The sequence below is a fragment of the Conger conger genome, chromosome 13 (genome assembly GCF_963514075.1).
Source record: "Conger conger chromosome 13, fConCon1.1, whole genome shotgun sequence".
NCBI lineage: Eukaryota > Metazoa > Chordata > Actinopteri > Anguilliformes > Congridae > Conger > Conger conger.
The window spans coordinates 8,137,572-8,152,333 of record NC_083772.1 but is presented as its reverse complement, the minus strand read 5'-3'; the positions used below and the strand labels follow the sequence as shown (position 1 = coordinate 8,152,333).

The following is a 14,762-nucleotide window of genomic DNA, read 5'->3' as shown; positions in this document are numbered from 1 at the left end:
GTAAAATAAATGATAAAAATGGTTCTGAAAAAATCTGAGACATTTTTCTGATTGAAAGAGGTCGATCAAGGGTACTGTGGCCCTCAGACGATATCTCAGGAAAACAACCGTCAGTTCATGGACTTGAGACGACATCATCTAGGCCGTGCAGAGATATTTTGGCGGGCAGGGGCTCAAGCTAAAAAACAAAAAGGGAACTCACCCCACTGACAAACACTATTCCCACCCCGATGTTGCCACACCGCCGCCATCCATAATCACACATTATGTTCATAATATGGGACCTGTTTAAATTCTACTGAAACACATTATTCCATGAAGAAACTGCAGATTTGATGCAGTAATGTAAGCTGCAAGGACCCCTATAATGTCTTCTGCATCATCTATGGGCTCTTTATCAGGTGACAATAAATTTCTCTCCAAATCAGAATCATGATTTCCTGTGCTTTCATCCGCCCTATTGCTACTAGCAGGCCTGATCCATGAGAGGAGGGAGCTGTTACTCTGGGCTGCCTGCTGTAGCTCCCCCTCTCCCCTGTCACATTTTTCCTGGCTAGCATCCAAGACTTGCTCGCATGAAACTTGAAACCTATGCTATCCTTTAGTCACTAGATGTATGAAGAAAATTACATGTTTACATTTACTTACCTCTGACGGTAACTCCGATGGTTGTGCACGGTTATGCGCATACTTTCGACCCGGCTCTCCCTAGTCAACACCTTATTTGGCATTGAACATAGAGTTTGACGCTGATCATGTGAAAGCAGCTTCAAGAGTGTACACTTACTCAGCACTTTATTTGGTATTTATTAGACTTATAGACTTGTATTAGACTTTTTTTTATTTCTACTGCTGTAGCCTATCCACTCAGAGTTATGATGTGCTGTGTGTTCAGAGATGCTCTTCTGCAGACCACTGTTGTAATGTGTGGGTATTTGCGTTACTGTCACCTTCCTGTCAGCTTTGACTGGCCATTCTCTGCTGCTCACTGGATTTTTTGCACCATTCTTTGCAAGGAGATCAGCAGTGTCTGAGATACTCAAACAACTCTGTCTGTCACCAACAATCATTCCATGTTCACTTAAATGACATTTTTCCCCATTCTGATGGTGGATGTGAGCATTAACTGACTCTACTGACCCGTATCTTCATGATTGGACGCATTGCACTGCTGCCACACAATTGGCTGATTAGATAATCACATGAATAAGTAGGTGTAATAAAGGTTTTTAATGAAGAAATTTGGCAATTAGTGCTATTATCTGACTGGCAATTTGTTAACAATTAAGATGGCCCAAAATAATGCTTAAAAATGCAATTAAATGAGTCAGTACTCCAGTCAAAAACATAATAATCCATATAAGCAGTATCGGTTACATGGTTAACCGTTTAAAGAAATGAAATGGTATCCATTTACAAAAACTGATGATTTGTCACATCCCTAACTATGTAATTATGTAATTCTAGTCTAGATGCAAATAGCAGCAATTTATATTTAAACAGTTTTCAATATGTGTGCCTTTAGCTACAGAATGGAGGCGATCCATGCGGGAACTGGCGAGATTACTGGAAACCATTCTGACCCAAACACCCTCACAGACTCAGATTCAAGTGAACAGACTGGATGTTTCAGATGTCTGCGGCGTGGGATCCCTCTCAACTGCAAAAAACAATTTTCTCAGTTATCAAAATTAGCTGGACTCATGGTGAGATTCCACGTTTATGTTATGTGAGTGCTAAGTCAACAACATAGGCCTTGAAAAACAATCGGCATACCTCATGATCAAAGATTTCCGTTCTGTTAATGTCGTAAACTTGCTGTTTATTCTCTCTCTCTCTCTCTCTCTCTCTCACAGTGTGTTGCTCAGCTTCTGGTCTTTTTAATACCTTTTGTCAGTACTGTATTCTGTGGACATCTGGGGAAGACAGAGCTGGCTGGAGTTACTTTAGCCACATCTGTGAGTGACCGCTTCCTGTACTAATCAGCCATATTTGTCATTATTTATATTTATTCATCATTAATTTATATTACTGGTTTTGACATAGGAAATTAATGTTTTTTCTTCATGAGATCTGAGGCAAAATGATACAATGTAATATGTTCACATGGTAGTACCATAGCATATCCCATTATTTATGGAAGGCTACATTTAAAATTGCTGGGTTAGGCAGGTCCAAGAGTGCCAAAGATGTTCTTGGATTTTGCCTCTTCATTAAACCATATAACTACGTAATTGTATTATGGGGCTTAATGAGCACAAAAAACCATTCTCTGATGGAAGGTGATGCGGCTGAAACACTGGTTTTAAAATTTCTCATTGATATGCCAGTTTCAAACATCCTGAGGGACCATGGTGTTGGATGCAAAGTGTGAATGTTTGCCATAGCATGCACAATATGTTTAAGCTGATTCATGTGTGTAAATGGTGTAAATGTTTTACTTATGTAAAGCATGTGCAATTAATGAATAAAAAGGTACAGTACATTGCCTACAAATTGGAAAAGCTCGAACTGACATAAAACAGATAGCGACACACAAAAAAATGACCATCGGCACTCCAGTTTCCAGTCACATTTGAAAAACGTCGGCTTCACGTGTTCGAAAGCCCCTAATATCAGAGACAACTGTAATTACTGTATCTGAATGTAGGTTAAGCAATTACTACTATATTTACAGCACATGAAATTGGCTATAAAAACTGTTTGATGTTTCTTGATGTTATGAAAGGTTCAATTATTCTTTTGTTCAACATTTGACTGCTAGATTGTGTCTATTACTGGTATTTCAATTGGACAAGGATTGGCAACAACATGTGACACATTCATATCTCAGGTAATTATGAGAAAGTTTGTTCATTTTATTTCTCTCCTGTTACATTTCTCATTTCTTCCAGCAGAATCTGACAGTAGGCTATACACTATTATTAGCTGTCTACTAGTACAACTATGCTGTACAAGTCAACGAAATATTGAGGTCTTTCTATGCTTGAGTTCAAAATTGGAAGGGCTTGGTTCAGTTGCATGACATTGAAGTCTTGATTGCAGCATCACATTTATTTTAATTGCTTACCATTTTTTTGTGAGCTAACATTAGTTAATAGCCAAACGTTTTATTATTTTTTTGCCAATGGTGAGGCAAATTTAGCCTGCTTGAAGATTTTTTTTCTCAGCGACACGGACAATTTTTTCTCCCGTTCCCATTGCATTTCAATTAATACATTTGTTTCTATACGTTCAATACGTTTATTGAGGAAAACTAAGCAAAATAATTCAATTCACTGCCATTTTTAAGGCATCCTTACTTTATGTACTGTTTCCTGCCAGACATCGTCCCATTAATAAAATTGGTATTTGACTTCTTTGCAGACCTTTGGGAGCAGGAACTTAAAGAGAGTGGGGGTCATTCTGCAGAGGGCTGTCCTCATTTTACTTCTGGCTTGTTGCCCATGCTGGGCTCTTCTTATCAACACAGAGTCCATCCTCCTGGCCTTCAAGCAAAGCCCAGAGGTGGCCAGGTAAGGAAGGGATGTCTGTATTTTAGCTGAAATCCTATTGTATGAAAATATGTTTTAGCATCAGGATTAGCATATGCTAATGTATGCTTTTTTTGTTTGTTGTTTTGCTGCCTCATACTCTGATGGTGCTCTTTGACCATGTAAGGCTGTCCCAGATGTATGTGGAGATCTTTATGCCTGCACTACCTGTGAGTACACACAAACACACATTCTCCAACACAGCACATACACACATTTACTCACAGTTATGCACACACACACACACACACACACACACACACACACACACACACACACACACAAACACAAATACACACACACACACACACACACACACACACACACAAACACACATTCTCCAACACAGCACATACATAAAGTCACTCACAATTGTACATAATGTATGTGCACACATATACACACCGACACCAATGTGCATAAACAGTCAGTGAGTTCAGGTAAACCTGGTTATGACAGACTGTGGTTCATACACGCATTGGTGCAAACTGGAACTAAGCTGCTCCATTGCTACATAATTCTGGTTTGGCATCAATAAATAGATGCATCAGTTTGTCTTTTGCCTGTTCTATCAACCTCCATGGGCACAATACGCAATGACTGCATTTGAAACCTTTAAGTACATTTACTAATGCATTTAAATGTGTGTTTTTTATAGGCAACCTTTCTGTTCGAGCTACAAGTAAAGTATCTTCAAAGTCAGGTAAAGAATAACACAGACTACTACAGCTGTCTACATATGAGTTCCTGTTTTTCCATAGGCGTTATTTTAATAAAGCATTCATTTCAGGGTATACTATGGCCCCAGATATTGACAGGAATTGTGGGAAATGTCCTGAATGCACTGATCAACTACATCTTTCTGTTCGTTCTGCACCTTGGTGTAGTGTGAGTATTTAAATTTGTTGAGTAAATATGTATAATTTTTCCTACAGTGTTATGATTGTGTGGTATACCAGTTGGAATACCAAACACTAGTGATGAAATGTATGGTATACTAGTATCCCATATTTCATTGCTCACCCAGTGACAATATGCACAATTTGATAATGGAGACCAAAACAAGACTTCATTATTTAGGCTGCTGAATGGCTTATCCTGTTAAGGCCCTGTTCTCGTGTCTGTGAAGCCCATGGGATGACCCAAAATTGACTCTGTTGTCACCCAGAGAAGGGAGTTTTCAGGATGCAGCATTGCAGCGGATCATTGCACACCACCGACCCCTACTGGTCATTCAGGCACCCAAAAATCTTCTGAATCAGTCTGCGTGACCTTAACTTGTGAAATAGAGTGTTACAAGAAGCCCCACCTGACATCAAGGTTTTTTGTAGAATAATAAGTCAATTGTGTGTTATTTACAGTGGTTCGGCTGCAGCCAACATGATATCCCAGTACTGCCTGGCTTTGTTCCTGTTTGCTTACATTCTCTCTAAGGGTTTGCATAAGCCCACCTGGGGAGGTAAGTTCAGGTGCAAGAAATAACTATGTTATTACTGCACTCATCCTCACCATGTGTCACCTGCATTTTTAAACACATTCCTGTGTATTCGAGTGCTGATCCCAGATCATACCAATGCATATGAGAAGTGTGGGCAAATTCTGCTTTGGGTGTCATATGTGTGGTTCCCCTTTAGGCTGGTCAGTGGAATGTCTGCAGGAATGGGGACCCTTTGTCCGCTTTGCCATACCCAGCATGATAATGGCATGTGCGGATTTATGGATGATGGAGATTGGGGGATTCCTTGCAGGTAAGTGGCTGCTGTTTTATGTTCATTACCTGTCAGTTGTTGCAGAAGGACTACAGTATCTCCAAGTAATGGAACATGTGCCCAAGGCTCAGCGAAAGAGTCATAGTTCTGTGTGGAAAATGTACTGTGCATTGTGCACTATCTCTGCTGAATCCCTTGATGATCAATTGCTCCTCTTTATTTTTTAAATAAAAAGCTCCAGGTTGCTGGATGGCTCATTTAGGTAGGGCACCACACTGTGGTGCATGGTTGAGCTCCATGGTCTCTGATCAAATCCCAACCATTCCAGTGCCCTCTGTGGGTAACACGTTTAAACAAACAAACAAAGAACTGTAACTGCCATCCTACAGCACAACAAAATTAACCTGATATCCATCCTACTTAAAGAAATGCAAGACCCCTTGAATCTTGACGCAACATGACTTCTTCCTGGGTTCTTTAAAACACAAACACGTTCCCAGCTTTACTGAAGTGTTAGTTCTGTGTAACTTTACTTATTCGAGCAGCAATAGTGAACCGTACATCAGATCTCATTTACATTTTGCTGTAGAGAGGATAGCACAGAACGCACAGCACATTTATTAAACTGCTGTCCAGCACTTGAGAGTTCTGACATGCTTTCTTATGTTACAACATGTTTTGTGCTAGGATGGGCGGTATTGTTTTAAATATAAAATAGTATTTTATCATAGGCATTTAATGGTGGAGGAGAGAAATTTCCATGTAATTTGTATCAAAATCCTTTTTTTTCTCTTTTCAAAATACCAAAGAAAATGTTCCCAATGTTTTCCCGCCCATCCTCAAAACTCCTTTCTGCTGTGGGCCAAAGCCAGTGCTTTAATGCCAGGGTTCCTGAGCCCTCTGTGCTGGGCTAGGCTCATCCAGGAACTCATGCCACAACAAGCCCTCTCCAATGGCCAGGGCTATGGCTGTCATTTCATGTCATTATACTGTACTGATTCAACAATCTTAATGCTCAAACAACCCCTCAGCTGTCTTTAACCCTTAACGTTAGGGTTGTAGCGTAGCGGTTAAGGTAAATGACTGGGACACGCAAGGTCAGTGGTTCTAATCCCGGTGTAGCCACAGTAAGATCCGCACAGCCGTTGGGCCCTTGAGCAAGGCCCTTAACCCTGCATTGCTCCAGGGGAGGATTGTCTCCTGCTTAGTCTAATCAACTGTACATCACTCTGGATAAGAGCGTCTGCCAAATGCCAATAATGTAATGTAATGTAACGGAATCTAGCTAGTCACTAACTTATCAGCAAACTAGCTAGCTTTGTCACAAAACAGAAAACTCGCCAGCTAGCTATATTTGTACATTTACTTTGTTAAGATGCTATAATCAGATGTTTTAGGAGACATTTCTTTTCAGTCCAGTTGTTCTGCACCATTGTTTTAATTGGCATGGCCAACCTGAGTAAGCACTTTGGTTGTAGGCGTGAGTTCCTGGCCTGCAGTGGAAAGGAGGATCTTTGTCTTTGTCAGTGACATTTTTTATCAAGCTTAAATTGCCCCTAAGTGGTGTACTTTTGGCTGGGAAATTGAACACACTCAATCATTTTCCCAGTCTCTTGTAAGCATGCAGTCAGCAAGGAGGTGAGTAAAAGTGCAAAAGTGATGGTTGTCCCTTTTTCTATCTAATTAATTTCAAACCAAATACATTACTCTACTTATTAATAACACTGGACAAGGAGTTTAAACAAAAAAAGAATGTCCCTTGTTACTCTTTTTCCAGACAGTACACGACTACCATATACTATACTATGGTGGTAAAATATATCTAATAGAGTGCCCTGCAAATGTATGGCAACAGTTGTGAAATTTTTTTGTTTGTTTTTTTCTTTCTTTTCTTTTTTGCCTACGTACTCTAGGCATTTGGATTTGATATCAAAAGATGAATATCAGACAAAAATACAGAATCATATTTTATTTATTTACAGAAACACCTATTTTTGAGTCCCCCATCTTCAGCTGTGAAAAAGCAAGGATGAACTTCAAAGTAAATCAAAGGAACAGAAGTTGAATATTTGGTAACGTAGCCAATATCATCACCAATCATTTGGTATATTCTTTCACTTCAGCCACCTTCAATTGATCTTTGTTTTGGGAGGTTTCTGTCTTCTGACCTGGCCAGGACAAAACTGCAATCTCCACAGATGAAAACAAAGGCTAAATCCACGACTAGACTCTCAATCACAGTCACTGCAAAGGGAAATGCCTGAGCAACAGTTTACACCTGACGCTCATCTATGAACTTGCTTTTGCAGAGCATTAAATGATTAATGATAAATGATAAACTGAGTGCACCCTGAGGAAATGTATATCACCAAATCTTCACTGCAGGTCTGATCAGTGAGGTTGAGCTGGGATCACAGTCAGTCATCCGTATGGTGTCTGGTATTCCATACAAGGTAAATACACCTTAAATACTGGTAAAACTGGTAAAACTCTACATAAAGAGCCAAATTAGCCAGTTGTCTGATTGTGTTACTGTAATGAAGGCTTTGTTAATTTAGGGATCAAGCAAACCTTGATCATGACTATATTCTGTCAGCAATCTAATTCCTCTATTTTCTATTAATCACAAAATATGTTTTAAGTGAAATGTTTGCGTTTACTGAAAAGGTCAAAAAACAGGAAATTAAATTGATCAGCCCTCTATCAGCACAGATCTCTGACAATTGCAACAGCCAAACAAAATGTATTCACCACTGGGCAGATTATTGAAGATTCAAACCTTCTCTCAAAGAGTTAATGATCTTTGAGTATTGCACTGTAAAAAGTGTTGTCTATTTTGACCTGTGTTGGTACATTGTATACATGTTTACATTTGTGTGATTTAATTGATAGATCCTGCATTAGAGTGTATATCGTAGGGTGTACATTGCTATATTCTTATTCATGTAGGCCCATTGTATGTCAGCCTGGATAAAAGTGTACTGAGTGAGCACTTTATAATTTAATATTTCTTTGGTGAGCCCATTGCCATTGTGGTAGACCTGTGAAATGGCACTGAGATTTTGAAATGAGTGAGATATTGAGGATCAAATGTTGTTGTTTTACATGGTTGAGTCCAATGCAACTGCTACCACACTCAGTATAATATTCTTCTCAGCAGTCTCAAGCAGTGCCAGGTCCAAAGCACTCCTCTGAGTTAGGGGTTCCCAAACTGGGCTGTGATTGTACTAAATACTTGTCTGTACAGATCCATGGTACAGGTGACTGAATTATATTTGCCTTCAGATTTATGGAGGCATCAATGTAGCTGCCACTGTGACTGTGGGGAATGCTCTGGGAGCTGGAAATGTACAGCAGGCTCAGCTGTCCTGCAAGATCTCCATGATATGTGCAGGTATGAGGGGGAGAGAAACACCACACTGTCTGGGCATCATACATGCATGCACATGCTGTCTGCTGCAGTTCATTGAATACAGGTAGTGAACCCATATTGGAAACAGCAAAGTCATTGACTAGGGTGCTGCCAGATCACATGCTGCACAAAAGCCAGTTAGCTCATATTTAACTTATATTAGTGAAACTTACTGTCTCTGGCATCACTTCACAAACCCCATACATGGCATTTGATCAGACCTGGTGACTGAGAAAGCCATGTTACATGCTCCTCAACCATGGGACTAGTGCTCTGTGGGTGAGGGCATTGTCACATTGAAAGAAACTCATCTCTGCGGGAACATGGAGGGAAGATCAGCCATCAGTACCGTTTTGTGCTGTCTGACACTGATTTCACTTCTAAGAGGTTGAGTGTAATGTAATGAGTGCTCCCAAAACATGCCAGGAAAATGGGCTCCACACCCGAACAGAACTTCCAGAACCCGTCTCTGCTGGAACACGGTTTTGTTTCTAGTTTATTCTCACTGCCTGTGTACAGTATATACAGTGGGCTCCAGACACCGTTGATGCACAAAAAGTGGTGTAACCTAAAAAATAAAAGTTATTGATAAAATAGTTATTGACTTAAGTTATTGTCATAATTCCAATAAGGTTTGGCAATAACTCAAGATGCTTGGTTTTGTTTATTGTGCTCAGTCTTTGTACCACCCTTCTGAAGAGTTTTCTGGTATGGAGGTGCCATTAAAAAAAAAAAAGTTTTAGTTTAGACACAGCCAAGCCATGTTATTCTTGAACTGCGATCCTTGGGTTAGTTCCCTGCCTCTCTCTCCATCTTTACCTTCCGTGGATATAACATGCACTTGCATAGTTACAATGCAGGTTCTTTAGACTGAGATTAATTATATTAATTGTGGAAATAATTGGAAAAAACCTGTGGTTTTCAGAAAGAAATTGACTACTAAATAAAAAACATTGAAACATGAGAGTAAATTTATTGAAATAACAATATATAGTTTTCCTGTATTTTTGAACATAAAATATAGATCATTATCCACATTGTACATACACTGAAATGGGTGTTGCAATTCCTACCTCATTGGTTCAAGTAACTCATTTATTGTGAAATACTATAGGAACATTTGTTTAGATCACCCACACATAGCTTCACTGTTTAGTTGTTTTGACAATACTTAAATATTGCAGTTGGAAATACTTGATACAAGTTTCAATATGGTTATAAAGGGAATAGTGGAAACAGTAGAAGAGAGTGGAATCATTGAACAAAACCAGAATACTGTAAAAATATAATTGCAACACACTGTGGGTTTGTTTCATTGGCCACTCCATTTCAGTTCAGTCACCTGGAAGCTTCAATTCAGTCTAAGCCCAGTCCACCCACAACCTCCTCCTGACTTCTTTCCTCCTTTTTGTTCCTCTATTATCACAACCACTCCCTAATGAAAGAATAAGAAGATTCTGACCTCATATCATTATTCTGCTTTCCCAGGAAGGATCCAGTGTGGCTAAAAAGCGCATAATTAACATGGGCGGCTTGCATTATGCATTATGACTGCATTCATGTTTCAAAGGTTTAGTGAGCCCCTGTTGTTTTTATGGTGTACAGTTGTGATCTCCCTATGCGTAGCAGTGATCGTTGGGTCATCATCAGATGTAATAGCCATTGTCTTCACAAATGATGAGTAAGTACCATTGCTTGTAATACAGTCCCCTCCAAAAGTATTGGAACATCATCAAAGGTGCATTATTTACATATGGCCACAATAAGTTCAATCCATTATTCTCTTCCTCTGAACTCACAGGCAGATCAGGAGAAGGACTGGTGAGGCTATCGTTATGTACACACCATTTCAGATCTTTGAAGGAATATTGGTAAGTAACAAGCATTATCATATTCATATAAGTATTCATTTAATTTGTGATCTACCTGACATTTTATTGGTTATTGCTGTAGTTTTACTTTAACCATTGTTCAAGCAGTTTGATGAAGTTCTACATGTGATGAGCTGTATCCTTCACAGTGTGCGGTTGCAGGCATTTTCAGGGGTGCGGCAAAACAGAAGATCGGAGCAGTTTCTATTCTGGTATTTTGCTACTTTGTGTGCCTTCCCATCGGTGCGTCGTTAATGTTTGTAACAAAACTCGGAATCACCGGTAAGGACAAAATGAAAGTTCCTGTCCCAAATCCATCAGCCATGTTCAATTTCAAATATTGCTTTTACATTTCCTTTCTTCCTTAAGTGCAGTACCACCAGCTTTCATGCATAAAGTTCGGCCTATTGCCCTCTTGCTGATCTGCAGAAGCTAATCTCTCTGCTCCTATCCTCAGGTTGGTGGATTGGTCTCTTCACTGGTTATTTCCTGTTGACTCCTTTCTATCTTGCTATTTTTGTCAATATTGACTGGAAGAAAGCTGAAAGTGAGGTAAGTGCCACCTTCTTCCATCATTACTATTACATACTGGCTTTAAGAGCCCTTTGCTCCAGCCCCATAGTGACCATGGCCCTGGCGTTGTGACACTGCTCATCTCAGATATTCAGGCCTCTTGCAGCCAACTATGAGTGAAATATGGCAGCATGCCAATGGCAGAAATATTGTGTGGAAATCCAGAAGCTGTGTATGCAACCCCGAACTGTGCACTTTTACAGCACTCGCACATGAGGAAAACCTATCTGAGTGCAATATCTTAGCCTTTGAGGAGAAAGACAAGCTTTGGGAATGCACATAATCTGAAGGTGTGCGCAAAACTATTTTACAAGCACAACAACTACTTATCTTTTGAAACATCTTGGGATAATTAACACCAGACCGAGAAAATATAGTTGATATTAATTTGTTGCCAGTCAAAGTGGTCTCATTTTCACTCCCGAGGTCTCCTTTTTGACCTTTCTCACAAAAAAGAACATAAATTAAAGAACAAGTCATGAACCCAATATTGGCACATTCAGTTCCAATATGGAAGACAGCACATAGAACAATTGGAGAATCCCCATATCACCAAAAATATTAATCTGTCTGGCACAACCCCAATATATGTGTCGGGAAATGATCAATATACTGGGAAGGTGGGTCCTATCAGGTATGTAGAACACCAGGCCCAGTCGGGAAACCAAGACATAGCTTTTCGTTCAAAGTCTTTATTGTAGTAAAGGCAGATCAGACAGGCGGGGTTCAAAAGCCAGCAAACAAGAATAGCAGTTTGTAATCAAGTGTCCAGGCAAAGGGTCAATACTCCAGCAAACAGATATAACAAGGATAATCAAAATCTAAGTTGTGGTCACAGGTAAAGGGTTGATAACAAGCGGACAGAGCAGACAAAAACAGAATCCAAAGACAGAGGTCGAAAAACAGAAACAGGATGATAAACTGCTGTTCAAAACCAGACAGACGGGATAAGGTAAATGTGAAAACAAAACAGGTCGTAACAGGTGTCAATCAGAAATAAACACCGGAGAGTATGGTCGGGACACATAACAATCTGGCCATGAACTAGACAAACAAAGGGGTTTTTATAACACAGGTAACAACAGGGAAATGGCAATCAGGTGTGGGAAACAATCAGGCAGTGAAACACAGGTGAAACAAATGAATGGAGTGAACTGAACTGACTACGGTGTGCACAGAGGGTAATAAAACATGGAAATGCCAGGCATTTAAACAACAGACTAGACAACAAAAAACACAGATCCTGACAGGCCCAAAAAGGCATATATGCCCTTTTATATACAAATATGATCTGCAAAAGAATGAGGTATATTTATCATTTGAAGAAATTAGGAATCTGTATAGTTTTAGTTGTAAAGATATCTGGAAATGTATGCAACTTAAAAACTGTGTATATGCAACTAGCAGTTATCAGTTAGCAGATACTAGAGTAGTTTTTATTTTGGTTTACCAAGTTCTCTGCAATCTACTGCAAAATGTTATAAAAAGCTTATAATGGCCAAAAGTGCTGATTTTCAACATTTAGGAATCATATGGCAGAAAGAATTTAATGTGTGATATTGACTTGGTCACACATCATTTCAAATATTGTTCAAAATATTAGAGAAGCTTAGGGAAAGGTTATACAATTTAAAGTTTTACATTTAATATCATGGTAATAATATGAGGGTGTTGATGTTTGCAGGCACAAGTCAGGGCTGGGGTACAGCCAGCAGAGAAGAGAGATCGGGGGCAGCCCTTGGAGATGCAGGGTGGCTCTCATGGTAAGATTCCCTGCTCAGAGAGCTGGAGTCCCACAGCTGGCCAAAAGTCACCGGCAACTTTTTACTTCTGCTGTTCACCTGTATCAGCAGTACAGTATCTCAGAATAATAACCTGGTCTGATGAATCTAGATTTCTGCGGCAGCATACAGATGGCAGGGTCAGAATTTGGAGCCAACAGAATGAATCCATGCACACAACCGGCCTTGCGTCAACAGTCCAGGCTGGTGGCAGTGGTGTAATGGTGTGGAGAATGTTTTCGTGGCACACTTTGGGCCTGTTAAAACCAATCATCGCTTGAATGCCACAGCCTATTTGATTATTGTTACTGACCATGTGCATCCCTTCATGGCCACAATGTACCCATCTTCTAATGGCTACTTCCAGCATGATAATGCACCATGTCACAAAGCAAAAGTCATCTCAAACTGGTTTCATGAACTTGACAATGAGATCAGTGTTCTTCAGTGGCCTTCCCAGTCACAGGATCTGAATCCAAAAGCACACTTTTGGGATGTGGTAGAACAGGAAACCCACAGCATGAATGTGCAACAAATTGCAATCATGTCAACATGGAACAGGAAAAAAGGAATGTTGGAATCTTGTGGAATCCATGCCACGGAAGACTCTACCCAGTATTTGTATAGTCTTCCTAATAAAGTGCTCAGTCAGTGTATAGCATATATACTCATTTTTCATGGCAGAGAAAAAAAAAAGATTACTGTTTACCACTACACAAATGGACAGGTTCTCTGGGATTATGTGTATTCTAAGCATTTACATTTAGTGTATGTGTGAGTAGATAATTCACACAATCACATATAAAAAAGGTCACTCTGAATGAAAGTGTTAACTTGCATGTTTACTTCTTGCAGAAATTACTCCGGACAACCATGAAGAGGGGCACAGTCCCTGGCAGTTCAACTCTGACCTGGAGGTGCTGCATGAGAGAGACAGCGGGACCCTCACTACAGTGGGGGAGGTGCTGACTTTCAGGCAGCTGTGTCTGAGGCGGGGGCTAGCGCTATGCTCCATGCTGGTCCTCCTAGCTGCAGGAATCCTCACCAACATGCTGCTCCCTGCAGTCTTCACATCAGGGCTAAATGAGACCTCCACCGTACCACCCACAGTGGACAACCTGTGGACTCACAATACTATGGACCAGATGGGCCAAGTATGATGCCCAGTGGAATTTCAGGTGTTCTTCCAGGTGTTCCACATTCAAGCTGTTGGTCTCAGCTGGCATGACTCCCAGTGAACAGAGGATGGCTGATGCCAATTAAAAAAAATAACTGACCTGACTTTGGCCAGGGGATTTTAACAGAAACACTAACAACCACTTGAAACTAGAAATCTGTACTTGTGTGTACAACAAGTAACAAGCATGTGTACCTGTGTGTACAACAAGCAAGCACGTAAAACATTTTAAAGTCTCTGCGATTCAATAAATAAATACATAAAGGTATCACAATAATTATAGTGAGAATAGTTCGTTAATAAATGTTCTATGAAGGCACACAGAAATCGTTTATGATAAAAAAAATTATATTTCATATTTCAATTTAGTTTTAGTTAGTATCTTAAGCAAACTCAAACTCAAAATGTAAATGAAAACATAATCCTTTATTTTACAGATTTTAAGCATTGTTAGTACATCTCTGCACTGATGTATGAATTCATGCCTTATATGTGTCAATGTTCAAATTAAAATTCTTTATTCAATATTTCATGCAGCTGTCAATAGCCATCTAGCCTGGTAATGTTCAAAACTATTGATGGCCTCAAATAAAGCTGAAAGACTTCACTTTGAGCTCATATTCATTATGCTCTAATATCCTGTGGTAGACAGGTAAAATAATAATAACTTTGTCAATGTCCAAATATTTATAGACCTGACTGTATG

At 39.7% G+C, this 14,762-nt stretch overlaps 1 protein-coding gene across 1 annotated transcript; it reads left to right on the top strand.

The window, feature by feature from the left end:
- Positions 1 to 1,532: 1,532 nt before the first annotated feature.
- Positions 1,533 to 14,039, top strand: LOC133108286 (multidrug and toxin extrusion protein 1-like). The gene is made up of 17 exons (XM_061217757.1): positions 1,533 to 1,706; positions 1,857 to 1,958; positions 2,765 to 2,833; positions 3,367 to 3,515; positions 3,661 to 3,703; positions 4,192 to 4,236; positions 4,324 to 4,421; positions 4,895 to 4,992; positions 5,168 to 5,281; positions 7,628 to 7,695; positions 8,528 to 8,636; positions 10,260 to 10,335; positions 10,456 to 10,525; positions 10,675 to 10,807; positions 10,983 to 11,077; positions 12,783 to 12,861; positions 13,735 to 14,039. The coding sequence occupies exons 1-17, from the start codon at positions 1,533 to 1,535 to the stop codon at positions 14,037 to 14,039; spliced, it is 1,827 nt and encodes a 608-aa protein (XP_061073741.1).
- Positions 14,040 to 14,762: the final 723 nt, after the last annotated feature.

Excerpts from the sequence above, each read along its gene's own strand:
- LOC133108286 (XM_061217757.1), top strand. The coding sequence starts at position 1,533 with ATGGAGGCGATCCATGCGGGAACTGGCGAGATTACTGGAAACCATTCT. Across the intron at positions 2,834-3,366 it reads GTGACACATTCATATCTCAG|ACCTTTGGGAGCAGGAACTT; the intron begins GTAATTATGAGA and ends ACTTCTTTGCAG. Across the intron at positions 4,237-4,323 it reads TAAAGTATCTTCAAAGTCAG|GGTATACTATGGCCCCAGAT; the intron begins GTAAAGAATAAC and ends CATTCATTTCAG.